At 32.6% G+C, this 16,794-nt stretch overlaps 2 protein-coding genes across 2 annotated transcripts; both read left to right on the top strand.

Annotated features, from left to right (window-relative positions):
• Nucleotides 1-4,084: 4,084 nt before the first annotated feature.
• Nucleotides 4,085-4,660, top strand: LOC105136944 (zinc finger protein 1-like). Its single transcript, XM_011042464.1, has one exon. The coding sequence runs from the start codon at nucleotides 4,085-4,087 to the stop codon at nucleotides 4,658-4,660; it is 576 nt and encodes a 191-aa protein (XP_011040766.1).
• A 3,918-nt stretch (nucleotides 4,661-8,578) lies between these two features.
• On the top strand, nucleotides 8,579-15,627 carry LOC105136945 (mediator of RNA polymerase II transcription subunit 15a-like). The gene is made up of 11 exons (XM_011042465.1): nucleotides 8,579-8,649; nucleotides 9,874-9,997; nucleotides 10,476-10,566; nucleotides 11,308-12,132; nucleotides 12,347-12,417; nucleotides 12,719-12,793; nucleotides 12,967-13,920; nucleotides 14,145-14,456; nucleotides 14,753-14,938; nucleotides 15,020-15,105; nucleotides 15,242-15,627. The coding sequence occupies exons 1-11, from the start codon at nucleotides 8,579-8,581 to the stop codon at nucleotides 15,444-15,446; spliced, it is 3,000 nt and encodes a 999-aa protein (XP_011040767.1). The 3' UTR covers nucleotides 15,447-15,627.
• Nucleotides 15,628-16,794: the final 1,167 nt, after the last annotated feature.

The following is a 16,794-nucleotide window of genomic DNA, read 5'->3' on the forward strand; positions in this document are numbered from 1 at the left end:
GCGCAGTGTGCCCCCCCCCCCCCCCCCCAATTTAGATTCGTTTTATATCACATTTGGAGTCATTTTCTCGCTTCAGCTCCAGGCATGTTTCCTGTTTGACATTACTGTTTAGAAAATGAGAAAAAAAAAATAGTGTAAAGTTTTTCTTACATGCAATTTCATTTTCGCAAATGAAAAAACGTGGATGGAATTGCAAGAAGATGTAAAAGAAAGCGATATGAGTCTGATTTCATTTTCCGTAATTATTATCTCATTTATATATCAATAATTCAGAATTTTTGTATATCATATTATCACAGTGAATCAGTGATTGAAAAAGTAGTTGCTATCATGTTTCGCATGTTGGATAATTGTTTTTTCAACATGAAAAAATAAATATCAATATCAATAAATATAAAAGGAAATTGTTAATGATAACTAAAAATTAAATTGAAAAAATTAATAGATATGTCTTGTAACATGTATATAAATGATTGAATAAAATTAAAAATTAAAAAATATCATGGAGGTTATAAATATTTTAAAAAATTATTATTAAATGATGTTTAACCAAAAACTAAAATAGAAAGTTGAAAAATAAATATGAATGTAAATATCTAATCTTGAAATACAAGTTATGAATTTTATTATATTTAATAAATTTATTTATTTGTAGTTTTTATTTAATAAAACGATAATAAAGAGATATACTTAGAAAAATGATTTGAATAAAATTTAAGTAGAGATTACATATAAAGAATAAAAGATTATATATAAAGAATGACTCCTAATATCAGGGAAAAAGAGAGAGAGAGAGTTAAAATCTTATTTATAAACAAAGTAAAACATAAAGTGTGTTCCATTACAAAAAAAAAAAAAACATCATAATAATTTTTAAAAATTAAAAAATAATAAGCCAATAAGAAAATTCAATAGAAGCTTAACTATGAAGGATATGATTAAAATGAAAAAACAAAAGGGGAAAAAACTATGAAGCCTAGACATGCAGGGTTTCTCCTCAAATTTTGCCTATAATGATGGTAGAAAAATTAAAGTTGGCGATTCTTCAATCTAGAAATTGATTTTAAATTTAAAACATCTAAAAAATATTTTATATATTTTAATAAACTCACACGTTACCTCAAATAACTCAAAAATCAATTCATAAATCCAGAATCAACCCAAACCAAACTTCTTAAGTTTAAATTTAAAAAAACTACCTGAGATTTTTTTATTAAATAAAATTTATTAACATTAAAATATTTTTTTATATAACTTAAATTGATGTTAGCTAACTCTCTCTCCCCCTCCCCCACCAAGATTATACGATATTTTTTTCTTTTAAATTATGGACTGAAAAAAAATAGACTAAAATTAAAATTGAAAAAAACCAAAGAAACTGCAAAAAAATTACAAAATATATGAATTAAATTGGATTTTTTTGTGCAAAATTTGAAGTTGCTATTTATTTTACCTGCTTTTTCTATTTTGGTATGTATCTTTCAATCCTATAGTTATTTAACAAATCAAAGCTGACCATAAATTTAGCCATAAAAAAGTTTATTGAGAAAAAACCTTGAATGAACAGAGTTTAAAAAAATCACTTCGTCAATCCAAAGTCAAATATGAGTGTGTGAAAAATGTTGCAGAGCTTCAGTATATTTTCCAAACCATTTAGTGTTTTTCTATAAGGGATGATAGTAGGCCTAATGAGATATATAGTAGAAAACGTTGGCCCATCTCTGGGAAAATATTTAATTTTATTCAGTGCCTATATTATCTGAATGTTGCAATATTAAGAAAAATAGTGAAATTTCTTATCAAGGACTTGTTTGCATAATTATAAAAGATTTTACAACCAGAATGTATATCCTTGTATGACATATATACTTAGAAAAACAAGAAAAAGTTTATATTGCACAAATAGTAATTAGTAACGTATACATGAACGAGAGAAAAATCAAATCTAGTCAAATCCAGAATCCACCAAATATAATAATTATATCTATTTATTTTTAAAAAAGATAGATCCAGTAAAGTAAATAACAGGTTATCACAAGTACACCGGACCAAGGAAGAAAGAAAGGGGACATGGGTGGCTCCGGCCATGAATTAATTATCTCCATCTCCATACCTTCGTGGTAGAATTATGTGCATAGAAAGTTAACAAATGTTTTTCCTTTCCGGTCAGGGAATAATCTCACTTTAAAAAAAAAAAAACTAGTATGGAAGGTCCATTAAGATATTTAAAAATTACAAAATAATTTGGAAAGTCCTTTTATAGTAAGTTAACAATTTTTGTTGAAATTAAATAAGGATAATTGCATCTTAAAGAGATCATCATGTTGTATTAGAATGGATTTGAGACTTATTTAAATTTCAAACAAAAGAGAAAAAACAATATGTTGAATAATTAATAAATATTAATTCAAATGGTTATGTCTATATATATATATATATATATATATATATATGTTGGATAATGGATATATATTATTATTTTATTTTATGTTGAATAATTAATAAACTGCATTAGTATAAATATTTAGGTTTTTTACCTATTGATTAAGACATGAATATAGTAGAAGCTTGACAATTTATAGTATGAAAATAATTAATATTTGATTAGGTGAAGAACGTAGCTGTATGGTATAAAAGTAATTAGTATTTGATTATTTGGCAGTTACAATCACTTGCTAATTTTGATGTTTTAGTTTTGGAGGGCCGTTGGATTTACTTAAAACCAAATTACGAACATGTTTTATGAAAGGAAATCGAGAGGGTTCAATACTTTATGATAAATAAATAAATAAAAATGGGTCAGCACACCTCAATTTCGAAATTTGATATATGTTAGGACATAAATTGAGATAATTAAGCAAAGTTTTTTTTTTCAATTAATAAGTAAGAATAGTTGGATGGGTCAATTAATAAAAATGGACACTTCTTACAATTTATATATATATATATATATATATATATATATATCTTCAAGAAATTGCTATTCTCAATTGAGTCCATGTTAGCACATTACTGAACTTCGCTAGGTCAAATTTTAACCAATGGATCCAATGGTATTTAGCTATTTATATAAAGATATTTTAATTTATCGACGGTTTTAAGTTTACAAATTATGGTTTACATATATGGACACAGTAATTTTTCTCCTAAACCCTAAGAACTACCATAAAAAAGTCATGGTTTTAACTTTTAACTTTAATTAATGGATGGTTGAAGAGGGATAAGAAAGGGAAATGGGAATTTAATATGGAATTGGTAATTAACTTAAAAAAATTTATTAAATTTAATTTTCAATGTTAATTTTTTTTAAATAAATTAATATCATGTAATAAATGGAAAGCTCATAGTAATATATCTGCCAAATTAATAACCTTTGGAAAAAAAATTGAATCAAATACAATACAAAAACTAAACATTAACATTTTTTTTGTGTTTTAAAAATATTTTAAAAAATAAAATTTATTTTATTTTTTTACTTTAAATTAATATATTTTTAGATCATTTAATGCATTACTATCAAAAATAATTTTTAAAAAATAAAAAAATGTTTTAATATATTTTAAAATAAAAATTATTTTAAAAACAATCAATCTCAAACATTAGAATTTTTATTCAAATCAGTATTATTTTAATATTTAAAAAAAATTAGGGGTAGATTTTCATGAACTATGACTTTACTTTATTTCAGATTAGATTTTATATCTATACATTAAAGGCACAAAAAGTTAAAAGTCAAAGTCATTTATTAGGATAAGCTAGTATGTATCGTTTTTAATTTTTTTTTATTCTTTTTTTTTTTAAATAGGAGTGGATTCTTATGAACCATGAACTTGCTTGATCCCAGATCAGATTTTACAACTGTGCATCAAAGACAAACAAAAAGTCAAAAGTCAAAACCATTGATTAGGTGCTTACCATTTTTGTTTCTTGATGGATACATGCAATATCAGATATATTTCCATGCATGGAAGATATGATATTAGTTCTTCCACAATATATATACCACACACCCTCACATCTTTCAATGCCACACCCAAATTCACTTCATTATTAGCGTAAAACCTTTGTTATCAGTACTCTTGCCATGTCTTCTCTTGACCGAAATAGGGCTTCTGAGAATATGGATAATAGTGGATCAAATAACCTTGATCTGAATTTGATGGATTTCTTTGAGGTAAAATCAAATGGAGGTAAGAGAATGTTCAGATGCAAGTATTGCAAAAACAAGTTCTCCACCTCACAAGCTTTAGGAGGGCATCAAAATGCCCATAAACGGGAGAGAGCCATAGAGAAGAGAGACAAATTGCTGAATGAGCATATGACCTTCATGCCATACCCATTCTGGGACATGGCAATGAGGTCTCCTATGCATTATCCTTCCCTTGGCAAAACCCTAGGTGTGGATATGAGCTCTATGATTCATAAACCGCCCTATAACCACTGGTTCCGTGGCGGTGGTATTGCCAATGGTGACCATTATTCGGGGCTATCAAGGGCATCTATTATGAACCATCAACCTAGATTGCACCAACTGCAAAATGGCGGGCTTCAATCTTTGGCTAGCATGGTTCCTAATGCCATCGACCTTGGGGGTTCTACCAGCACTTCTCTGAAGCAGAAGGAAGAGGGCAAAGGCCTTGAGTTGTCACTTAAGCTTTGATTATCCATTTCTCTCAGTCTTTAATAAGCATATTATATGCATCTTATACTTGTCTTGTCCATCTCTTGTTTCTTTCCTTGTTAGTAATTTGTAATTCGAAATGCACAGTTCCTTTTAGAAAGAATTTCTTCTTCTGTTCATGTCTGTGTTTTTCCTCCCTTCAGAGTTCGATTTTATTTTCATCTTGACAGGTTGATAAATAAACCAATTTATTCTCATCATTAATTCGTTAATTAGCAAAGAAATCCACAACATTGATGATGGTTTAAACCAATTTCTGAAAAGAATACATGCTAAAATAATATATGCTAAGTTAATTTCTTTTCTAGTTAACTTACATGTGTGGATCTTTTTTTTTTTTTTTAAATAACATAGTAATTAAAATGTTTTCATCAAAAATTTGTTTGTTAATTAAGTGGCTTGTTTAGGAGTGTAGTTGCAATTATTTTTTAAAATATTTTTTATTTAGAAAAGTATTAAAATAATATATTTTTTTATTTTTAAAAAATTATTTTTGATATTATCGCATCAAAATAATTTAAAAAATCAAAAAAATATTAATTTAAAATAAAAAATAAAAAAATTAAGTATTTTAAAAATATTTTCAAAAAAAAAAAAAACAGACAGAATTAAAGAAGCTGGCAGGGCAGGGTTCTTAAAAAAACAATTCTTAACTTTCTCTTGAATAATTTAAAATTTTAAGGCCAAAACTAGTCAATTTTAAGTTTTGCCTTTTCCTAGGAAAACCCTCATCTCGAAAACTTTCCTAGCTCTGCTGTGTTTATGAATTATTACAGTTCATAAATTCATGCTATTCATCTTACCAACAATGGTATTTCGATGATTTCTTGATTGGAAATGAAAGATAGTTATCACTGGTTTTCTTTGCATTAATTTCTCATCTAAAAAAATCTCCTTGAACTTAATATTTTAGAATAAGATCATAAATAATTTAATATTCACAACATTGTCGGAGCTAACTGCCCAAAACATGGGAGCCTTCTACTAGTTAATATAAGTAAATGTTTTAGAATATTTTAGAATATAAGTAATTTAATATTCGCAAACTAGTGTTTGGCCTAGTGGTGGAAGGGGCTTGTCTCCTTCCACTGAACCTGGATTCAAGCCCTAGCGTGCACGCCTGTCACCCCCGCGGTGCCTTACATGCCTACTGGGTTTGCAGGATATTCAGTGGGCCGTGGGGATTAGTCGTGGTGCGCGCAAGCTGGCCCGGACACTCCACATAAATAAAAAAAAAAAGTAAATGTTAAACGAGAAATTAAAAAGATTAACAAGAATAAAAAACCTCAAAAAGATTATAGACCACTGGATTAGTGGGACCAACATTTAGGTTCTCCCTTAAGATCATATATATACTCTTAATTTGGACCCACGCATATCCAGATTTTATGGTCACTGCAACAACCATTTACGGAACGGACTATTAAATTCAGATTTGAAGAACATTTGCACCAGCAAAATTTCCAATTTTATCGAGAAAAAAAAAAACAAAAACAAGCGACAGAGATTAAGTTAAACCTAATTCATGCGAAATATTTATTGTCGAGGAGTAGGCAAAGTTCCACAGAGTGAGATAACAAAAACACTTGTTTGGAAAGTAATTCTAACACATCAAAACTTTTAAGGATACGCAGTAGTCTAAGTTGTCAGTTGATTTATTAAAAAAGGTTGTAAGTAGATTTATTAATTTTGAGAATTATTGCTGACCAATGCTCTTAGGGGGCTCTCAAAAATCTTCATTAGCATGCATTTACTTAAGTACGTTGCCTTTTCAAGCAATTGCAATTAACATATCTTTCTATATATGAAACAAGAGAATTCATTGTTCAGTCTATAAATGTTTTATCTTGCTTGCAACTATACTATTGTGAGGGCTCAAAGTATATCCAGAATATTATTTTAAAAAAAAAAATGTATGGAGAGGGGTTCATTGACGACGGATGTTGAGGACAGAAAAAAATGAAAGAAAAGGTTCTCGACGAGCCACCCTGGAGCCTGAATCAGATCCTTTGCTTTTTCAGTGGTGAGAGATCCAAAAAGAAAGAAGTCAACATTTTGGATTTGTTGGGTCCTGATTCTCCCAAGGCTTCACCGGATTCAAAAGATGAGGATGCGAAGCAGCCTGCAGAGATGAGACAACACGATTGCAAATTTTGCGATAGGAGATTTCCCAGGTCGCGAGCATTAGGGGGGCACCAAAATCCCCACAAAAAAAGAGCGAGCTGTTATGAAAAGAGAAAAGGGCATTGAAGCAAACCCTTTTGGAATCCTTTTGGGATCATTTGATACCTAGTGGAGAGTTGTGTGGTGTATCCCAAAAATAATAGATAATCTGTTGTATGAATGGCAGGCACTTGCATCTGGAAAGCTGTAGAACAAGTTTTGGCAGGCCTGGAGTAGCTTGGGGAGTTTAACTCACACGTAATCAAGTTGTTTTTAATATCAAAACAATGAATTGAAATGCAGTTTTAATTTGACTTATTTTTCTATTGAATAAAGATTAATAAACCTGATTTTTCATATGTAAAAGCTCATCTTATTCACAGTGCTGAAGACATTCATCTCTAATAACTCTCAGACCAATTACATGCGTGACAATTACTGGCTTGCAAGTGCTCGTAATTCATATATATATCCAACTCTGGACAGCTTGGTAAGTCGCAGGCCCCTCTCTGTTGGTGCATGCTTCAAACCAGGGGGGACCTTCACTTTCCAATCTGTTCAATTCCCCCCTGATAGAATTCGTCGTGTTGATCTTTCAGGAGCTGGTGCTTCTGCCTGGAAAGAGCAACGTGATAGCCCTACAGAGCATAACTTATATCCCTCAATGCTTTGAAGATGATCTCCAAATTATCATGCATAGAACCTCACCTAAATATAATTGTGTTAACTTTTAATTTGCCTCGTCTTTACTGGAATGCATATCATTATTTTTTTAATAAAACACTTTATATATATATATATTAATTCAATACTACTTCCATTGCAACTTTTAAAACTCGCATAAAATAAAAACCTAATTAACAATAAAAACTTAAACAATATAATATAAATTTCTTCTTAAAACTATATTATTGAAAGATAATCACTTATGAGTTTTCCAATCTAACAATCAAATGGCTTCTCATTAATTAACCAGACCCAAACAGTGAATCTCATCTTGATATGCCTCTAAATCATACTAACTCAAGCATATCCACATGAACATAATAATAGTAAAAAAAATTCCCAAATAGAATTCCTCATCAATAGTTAATTATTTGAAATATTTACTTAAATATCTTAGATTCAAATCTTGAAAATAGTTAAGTGGAGACTCGCTAGAGGGAGCAAGCTATGTATCCTTATTGTATAGCCCAAGGTTCACTGGGCTTTATATATAACTTAACCTCCTCTTTTGCTGAGAAGCTGCTTCGAATGGCACCAACCCTATTCGTGGTCGCATAACGTGCACACCGGACAACGTGTAACCAGCTCTCTCTCTCGTAATATCTACACACTCTCTAAGTCTTCACGTAACGAATCCCAAATTCTCGTAGATTTCCTTTGACAAAACAGTCCTGTCTATCCTGTCCAAAATCCAAAAAGAAAACAAAGAATCAAAACCACATCTATATATCCACTTTAAATAATCTTCTTCCTCTCACTTGTCTTCTGCTTCAAAAAACAAGAGTGTGTATACACCATACCATCTTTTGTTTTTCTTCAAAAACCCTGTCCTATAAGATTTTTTTCTGGATATTTTTCCTGTTATCAAGACTTGGTATTCTGTTGTTTTTCTTATTTTGAATCCGTTATTATATTATTTAATATATGCTTGTGTTTTTTTTCTAGTTCTTTTGGTGGGGTTTTTGCATGATAGACGAATAATGTCTTAAGGGTTTTCAAGTTGAAGGGATGGCGACTCAAAGCCAGGATTGGAGAGCAGCATTGACTCCTGAAGTTAGACAGAAAGTTGTCAACAAAATGTATGTTTTTTTCTTTTCTTTTTCCTTTTCTTCTTAATTTTATTGATTAAGATATGCATGCGTGCATGTAAAAGGCAAGTCTTGTTTTGATATCTTGTTATTTTTAGAGGTAAACAAAAAAACTGAAAAACCGATTAAATCGAGAAAACTGGAAAACAATAAATGAAAAAATTGAACCGAAAGAAAAAACTGATTAAAATTTTGAAAAAACCAACCGGTTTGGTTTGGTTTCGGTTTTATAACTGAAAAACCAAAAAACCGAACCGAACCGAACCTAAACCGGAAAAAAACTGAGTCAAAACCGAGCCAAACTGAAAAAACCAGGCCAAAACTAAGCCAAACTGGGAAAACGGAGCCAAGCTGGTTTGAACCGGTTTTTTCCCTAAAAAACTGAACCGAAACCGGTCGGTTTGACCCTGTTTCGGTTCGGTTTTGGTTTTTTTTTCAATTTTTTTTCGGTTTAATTATTTTTTTTATAAAAACCAAACAAAAAATGAACACCCCTAGTTATTTTTCATCTGGAGTGGGGCTTTTATTAAGTGTTTTTGGGATTATGCCGTTTGGTTGATTGGTTACTAGTTGATAGTGTCAGTATCTCAAGCTATATGTTTGGAAAAAAAAACTATTCCGAGCTATTGATTTGTTAAAACACCGGTCAAACATCCGGTTGTGGCCGTGATCAGATGCTGAAGCATCCGTTTGTGACAGACGGCGAAAATCAAAACAGTTGGTCACTAGTTGACTAGATGTTTCAGCATCCGATCAATCGTTGATAGAAAACTAAACCTTGATATGTAAATATCTGTTGAGTTATCATAATCACCAAAGAGATTTTACACAATTCCTTAAGAATCCATATACGAAAGGTATTTTGCGAACAGTGAATTCTGTTTAAACCCAAGGCATCGTAAAAGAAAGCCTTCGCTTTTCTTTGTGATTCTTGTCCATTGTTTTTTATAAAATATCAATGTTTGTTGATCTATTTTGAACTTGAATTGCTAATTCTTTGTTATAAGGATATGTTGTCTTAATCTTAATGTAGTATCATGTCAACTATGATGTTCTTGTATGTCATGCATTTAGAATTATCAACAGTTGTCGTTACTTGTTGGCTTGACAAGCTTTTTGTTTCTTCATTTTAGATGATACTAACTTTCATGATATGTTGGATATGAAAGGGAGGAGATTTTTATTGAGTTTGCGTTTGTTGCTATGATATGATAGACTGGCAAACTTGAGCAACCACTACCAGTTGATCAAGCCTTCTTCCGATACTGAGTTTTTAACTCCACTAACAAACATTGCTGTGCAATTCGAGGATAAGACATTCAGAATTTCAGCAACGAAGGTACTAATATTTATCATGTTTCAAAAGTCACTTCACCAATCTGTTGTTTGCAAAATGTTGATTTCTAATCAGTTTTTGGACTGTGATCTTTGAAGTATGCTGCCAACTTTCAACCATGATTTGCTGACTGTTATCTTATATTTAATTTCTTTTTCTGTCAATTATCCAAGAAAAAAAAATTGGAAATCATTTACTTCTTCATCTTTTATTTCTACCTTGTTTCGGTTTCCATCAGCGTCATCAATCTTTCTCTTAGTGAATTGTTTCCGAGATTATATCTCCACGATACACATTCCGGCTCGCTGAAAGTTTTACAGCTTCTTAGCTAACAAGTTTCTGATCTCAATTGAGTTTATAACCTTACTAATGAAATTATTTAAGAAGCTTATGATTTTATAGATGCAGGAATTAGCTGTTTCTTGCTGTCTTCCTATTAACTATTTACTTAGTTAATATGATTCTTTTCTTTGTTTCTCAGGAAAGTTATGTATATACAATAGGTAGGAAGATGAATTCGTTTGGTCCCATCAAGTCTGAAGCTTCCAAGACAACTGGTAAAAATTCCTCAGGTAAGTTGTTTATGCATCACCAGACTCGAACCCCAATATTCGAATGCTTTTGTGCATGAAGAAGGCATGAGAATTACAGTGGTTTAATAGCTGTTGAAACAAACAGTAGACAGAAGATATGTAATGCAGGAAGTTCTACAGGACAGGCTATGTTCTATAGTTGGCCAGCTAGCTGTAACCAGCCGAAGTCTTGGAGGTTCTCCGATTAGGCCCAAACGATACTTTTATTTATTTATTTTTTTCTGTTTTAATGTTTTTCTAGTTAATTTTGCATTTCGTCTTTTATTTTTCCTATTTGCTTAGGTTTTTATTTTCCTTTTCTGGATGAGGGTGGTGAGAGACCTATTTAAACTACTGTAAACCTTTTTATGAGGGGAGTTGGTAGCAGAATAAATTTATTGAGTAAATTGTGCGGCTCGGGATCCTTTTCTATCTTCCTGTTTCCTTTGATTCTTAATCTAATTAGGTTCAAGCTTCGTCAACATGTTACAGGTTTGAAAATTGTGTAGAGCATAAAAATTTTGTGTTTTTAATTCATTTTGCTTGATTATTTTTTATCTTGCTTTTCTTCTCTTCATGGTACATGCCCTTATTAGTTTTCAATCAAAACATGCACAAAATTACAGCGGAAGTGCAGTACTGTTCTTTCTGTTAGAAGCTATAGCAATTCTTAGCACCATATATAGTTGCTTAAGTGAATGAACTGTAAATGTTAATTTAACCTAATCTCTTTTGTTACAGGTCTAGGTCAGACCTCGATTGCAAACGATGTTGGGCAAAGCGCGGAGACAAATGCCGGCACACAATTTTCCCAACGTTTAGTCGGTACTAATTTTGTTGAACAAAATATGCAACCGAATATTTCTCTTAACTCTCGGAGGGAAATGCTAGGAAGCCAGTCCTCAGATCAGAAACTGAAGTACCAATTACAACAACAGGAGTTTCAGGATGGGATCCTGAAGGATAAGGTCCAGAATACTGGTAAGAGTTTTGTCATCCAACCTGGCATTCTAAACCGCCAACCTCATCAGCGGCAGCAGCATGTTACATCACAGAATACTCAGAATCAATTTTCTCAGCCGCCATCAGTAACAACACAATACCGTCAAACACCATTTGCACAGCCATCAAATAACCCAATGTTTCAACAGAATCAGCAACTCGGGAAGCAACGTGATGATTCAGAGCAGCTACAATGGTCAATTCCCCAACAAAATGTTTTACCGTCATTCCAGCAGCCCCTGGGCCAAAAAAGATATGTTTCTAGAATGCAGCTCCAGCAAAAAATGGCTGGATCACAACCATTTATCTTCAATGCTCAATCGCATCGGAGTTCAAGCCCCAAGATTCAACAACCCGGGGTTACAGCTTCTGAACAAGATGTTCATAAAATCACACAGCCTGGTCAGTTGCATCAGATTCTGGGTTCTCAAAAACAAAGCGGCTTGTCTCAAGAAGAGATCCAGCGAAAACCACAAACCTCAGCTTCCTTCCATCAGCAGAGGAGTATAGCTGATCAGCAGAAGCTTTTTCAGTCACAGATATCATTCGCTGGGTCCTCCTCAGGTAGCAATTTCTACGAAACTGTACACATGTTTGCTGGATGTATAATATAATTCATCACATTTACCAAACATTGTTTTTAGACCAAAAAGCAGAAATGTGCTCTATCAATTTCTTATTCAAAACCTTTTTTTCACTGCCTTTCTCTTGCAATATCTTTTGTTTTCTATTTTTAGGGGCTAATAATACATTGTCAAATAGTATCTGTCTTTTGTAGCATCACTAGAGCCCAAATCATCAGGTCAACTAGCCAATACAGATGATGAGCTTGATGAGGCCTATCAAAAGGTAACTTTTATTGATTAAACTGAGTATTTCTTGAAGTTTCATTATGTTTTTCCATAAAGGAATATCTGTCATCTCCATCGCCAAGGTACTTATCATTTCATATAGGATTTGGATAGAACAAATGATGGTGCTTTTATCATCATACAATGGATTGGTCGTGTGGTGACAGCATCACCCCCACCCTCCTTGGGGGAAACAAAAAAGAAGGCTATCTCAGACACTCAAATCTTATGTATCCTATGGTTGACAATGAAGTCAGAAATTCTTGCCACTGATTAGAATATGTTCATTTCCTTTGCAGCTTCAATACTTTAAGCAACAGTATGGTCCACAACTCAAGAAACTATACATATATTTTAAGTCCTTACTTGACAAGGTATGTGAACTATTTGATTTCTGGTTGCACGCAGCATATATGTTCGCAGATGCCATAGATTGATTTACTCTCAGGATTTACATCCATTAGTTTTTGTCAGGATGTACATCCATTAGTTTTTGCCGCAAGGATTTTGATTTTCTGCCAATTATCACTTTTGATCTTTTCTGCAGGCAACAGATCCGGAGCTGGTTAGAAAGAACATGAAGCAAGTGATTTGGATAGAAAAGGCCATGCAGGTTTTTTCATTACAGCGAAATCAGATGAAAAATGCTTCCAGGGAGAAGCTGGAGACGACCAAGGATGCTATTGTAAAGTATGTGAACCTCTTTCGGCAGAAGAGAGTTGCCTCAGTTGAGCAGCAAGCAGAACTTAGTCTGCCGAATAGCGGTCAATCCCAAATATCTCAGCCTCCTCAAAGCTGGAATGGGAAACTCCAATTCCCTCTAGTGAATTTAACTATGACAAATGGTTTGGGAAATTCATCTCCCCCAACTTCTTCAATGCAGTCAAGGGTTCCAAATTCGCAACCCAATTTTGTCAGTTCACTTCAATATAGTTCTGGAATGGGTTTGGAACAAAAGAATGGACCGAGTATGTTTCAGCAGTCAGCAAGGAAAACGGGCCAATATTTTGCTGGTTCACCACAAAATAATAATTTTTTTAGCAATAGCAATGTGAATGCTTTCGATTCTCCATTTACTCATTACACATGGGTGTTACAGAACCTCGAGCAACAAATGCAGAAACAAACTATTCAGCTCAAAAAGGAACAGATGCTGATGCGCAACAGTCAATCATGCATCACTCCAGCTATTGAATCTACAGAACATCTACATCAACTACAGTTACCAACTACTGTAAATCAACTATACTCCAGTTCTCCTAGAAAGTCTCGGCTCTCTTCTGCTCAAATTGACCAGCAGAATTTCCCTTCAGCCTCTATTCCCTTGACTCCAACTTCAAGATATGTTGCATTGACCAAAGTTGATCACCAGACACGAAGTCAAAATCAATCTACGGCAACCGACACACCTGGGATATCAGCCTCCCCTTTTCTCGAAGAGTTCACGAGCCCCTCCAACGCATCTGATACAAATCAACCATTCCAGCGCTTACTTCGAGCTGTGAGTATATTTCTCTGGTTGCTTCTCAACATCTAAATGTCAGCACAAACCAACCATTCCTTCTAATATGATTTGACCCTGTTCTGATTCATTTAAGGCTCCACATATATTGATTGCTCATTGCTACAATGTCACGGAATGTCTGCTATCCCTACAGAAGAACTGCTATTTTTCCTTCAGATATAAAGCTTACATGGTCACGTGGACTGCTAATGTATTCCCAGGTAGAATCAATGTCACCAGGGGTATTAAGCGCTGCTGTCCAGGATATTGACTCAGTTGTCAACATGGTCGATAAGATTGCTGGTGGATTAGCTGAAGGACACTCTCAGGCTGCTATTGGTGAGGATTTGGTGTCTGAAACAAGGTTCCGTGTACAAGAAATGAACTTAGCATACCAACAGTTAAGCATTTATGAGAGAGAGATGGAGCAGAAATTTAGTGCAATGACCTGGGACACAGACGGGCAACCAATGCATAGGAAATTTGATTTTGATTCAACTACAACACCGAAGCTCAACAATTTGAGGATCAAGGTTTGCAATGTACTTTTACTCTTGTCTTCAGTGTTCCTTATTGAATACTATCCAATATGTCCTGCCTCTGCTCCTAGCTTATTTCCTTTGCTTTATCTAATGTAGTTCAACGCTTCTCCTTTTTCCGATATTAATTTAAGTACGAAATCAGGTTATAAAGATTCTATATTCTGACTGTTTCCTCAATGAATCTAGTTCCTCTCGATCCTTAAATGGAACAATTTGACCAGATAGAACTCTAGGATTGCTTTGGCTTAATGAGGAACTGGAATCTAAATTAACGATCCTTATTGCAGCCCAGCAAAGATCTGCTGGATGAAATCAGACGTGTAAACCAGCGATTGGTCGAAACTTTAGTGGAGGTTGATTCAACTGAAGATGATTCTATATTATCTGAATCTGGTAAAGGAACAATCATCAAGTGTTCCTATACTGCTGTGTCTCTTAGTGAAGATTTAAAATCTCTGTCTTCATCTCCGACGGTCGGATTCGTAAACCAACTGAATTAATAGCAATTACTATTTGTTGATTATTCACTAATATATTATCATCACTTCTTACAGTTCCCTGTGCTTATCTTGCGCTTGCTTGTTCCAGCCGATTATCCAAATACTTCTTCGGTAATCTTTGATAAGTTACCTGTTGGTTGGTGAGAAACTGGAAAACTCATTGTGTTTGATTTATTGCTTTTTCACTTCTGACACATGGTTCCATTTTCACAAGCTGTATCGAATCTGTTTCAAAATGTCTCATGTTTATTCATCTTGGACAATTTCATGACACAGTGAGGAGCCAGAAGATTTGTCAGAGAAGACAAAGTTGAGATTCAGCACAGCTCTTAGGAACCTTTCTGAATCCATGCCTCTCCTGGAGATAGCAGAGACTTGGGATGCTTGTTGTCGAGCTGTGCTCTTAGAGTTTGTTAAACCATTTGGAGGAGGATGTTTCAGTTCGAGATATGGCAAATGGGAGGATTTCTTTACTACATAAGTTACCAATTCTTATGGATTGTACCGTTCAGAATTTCCGGACGAGTAACTCTTTAGGATTAACTTGTTTCTGTTATCTTCACTTTTATGTCGGGTTGGGTTTTATTTTTTAACACATATTAATAATTTGACTGGTTTTTTAGTACTTGTGGAAATGAAAGTGAGCCAATGAGAATTTTTATTCTTGATTTTTTGTTTCTTTCATTTTCTTATTCAGAATCTGCACATTTCGTTGCAAGAAAAGAATGCTACCGGGCTAGCCTTCACAAGGAGCTCGTTGAAGCATTGAGCCAATGACTTTGATTCCAACTTTGAGCTCAACCAAGAAATGGATTTGCATCATTAATTTGTGAAGTTTAGGCTCAAGTCTAAGGATGGGTTTAAAGGAAAACCAAATATTTTTAAGAAATAAACTTAACTGAACAGATATTGATGACCAGAATGGAGTGCCAATATGATTAATTATTGTTCATTATATTGTTCATTATTAATTATTGTTATTTCATCACTTATTAAATAAAACTCTAAAATATAATTTATTTTATTTTTTAATATAATTTTTTATTTGAAACCTATTTGTACTTAAAACTTGCACAAATCCATTATTACATTGTATTTATTAATATAATTAGTTAGAATGGGGTAATAAGATTTTTGATTTCATGATTATTTGATCTTCAAAGTTCTGATATTATATTAAATAATTATCTCAATCCAAAAATTTAAATCAATAGACGAAACTCAATATGATTTATATTATTGATTTAGTTAGGTTTGAAATAACAGATGATTCTAACTAGTCAAGTGTAGATTTGCCATAATAAAATATAATAATATACCCTAAACAGATTATATAGATCGCCTAGTAGATATATTTATAAGCCAATTACATAGGTATAGATCATAAGGAGGTCTGATCACATTAGACCAAAATAATAGGTCAAGTAGACCATAATTTTTTATTTAATTATTGGATCATACTTAAATTTTTACAAGAGATTTCAGAGGTTAATTTTTTTTTAGAAACCACAATGTTGCAATGTGAATTGTTAAATCTTTAGATATCAAAAATCTCGTTCAAACCTTTGGTTTTGATTATTTTGTTGTTTTCCTTGTTAATTTTGAGTTTCATGCATTATTTTGGATTTTATCGTTATTTCCTTTGTAGTTTTATTTATGATTTTTAATTGAGATAGGATTTCTAATTTATTTAAGATTCCGCAAACCTTTTAAAGATGCAAACTTTATTATTATTACTTTTAGAGATAATAAATCTATGAATTTAAAGTTCATATCTATAACATTTTATTTAAACTAATAATTACTTATTAAAACTTTAATATTGTATT

Source organism: Populus euphratica, unplaced genomic scaffold (assembly GCF_000495115.2).
Source record: "Populus euphratica unplaced genomic scaffold, PopEup_1.0 scaffold59.1, whole genome shotgun sequence".
In the NCBI taxonomy this organism is placed as follows: Eukaryota; Viridiplantae; Streptophyta; class Magnoliopsida; order Malpighiales; family Salicaceae; genus Populus; species Populus euphratica.

Excerpts from the sequence above, each read along its gene's own strand:
- LOC105136945 (XM_011042465.1), top strand. The coding sequence starts at position 8,579 with ATGGCGACTCAAAGCCAGGATTGGAGAGCAGCATTGACTCCTGAAGTT. Across the intron at positions 9,998-10,475 it reads TCAGAATTTCAGCAACGAAG|GAAAGTTATGTATATACAAT; the intron begins GTACTAATATTT and ends TTTGTTTCTCAG. Across the intron at positions 12,418-12,718 it reads TTGATGAGGCCTATCAAAAG|CTTCAATACTTTAAGCAACA; the intron begins GTAACTTTTATT and ends TTTCCTTTGCAG.
- LOC105136944 (XM_011042464.1), top strand. The coding sequence starts at position 4,085 with ATGTCTTCTCTTGACCGAAATAGGGCTTCTGAGAATATGGATAATAGT.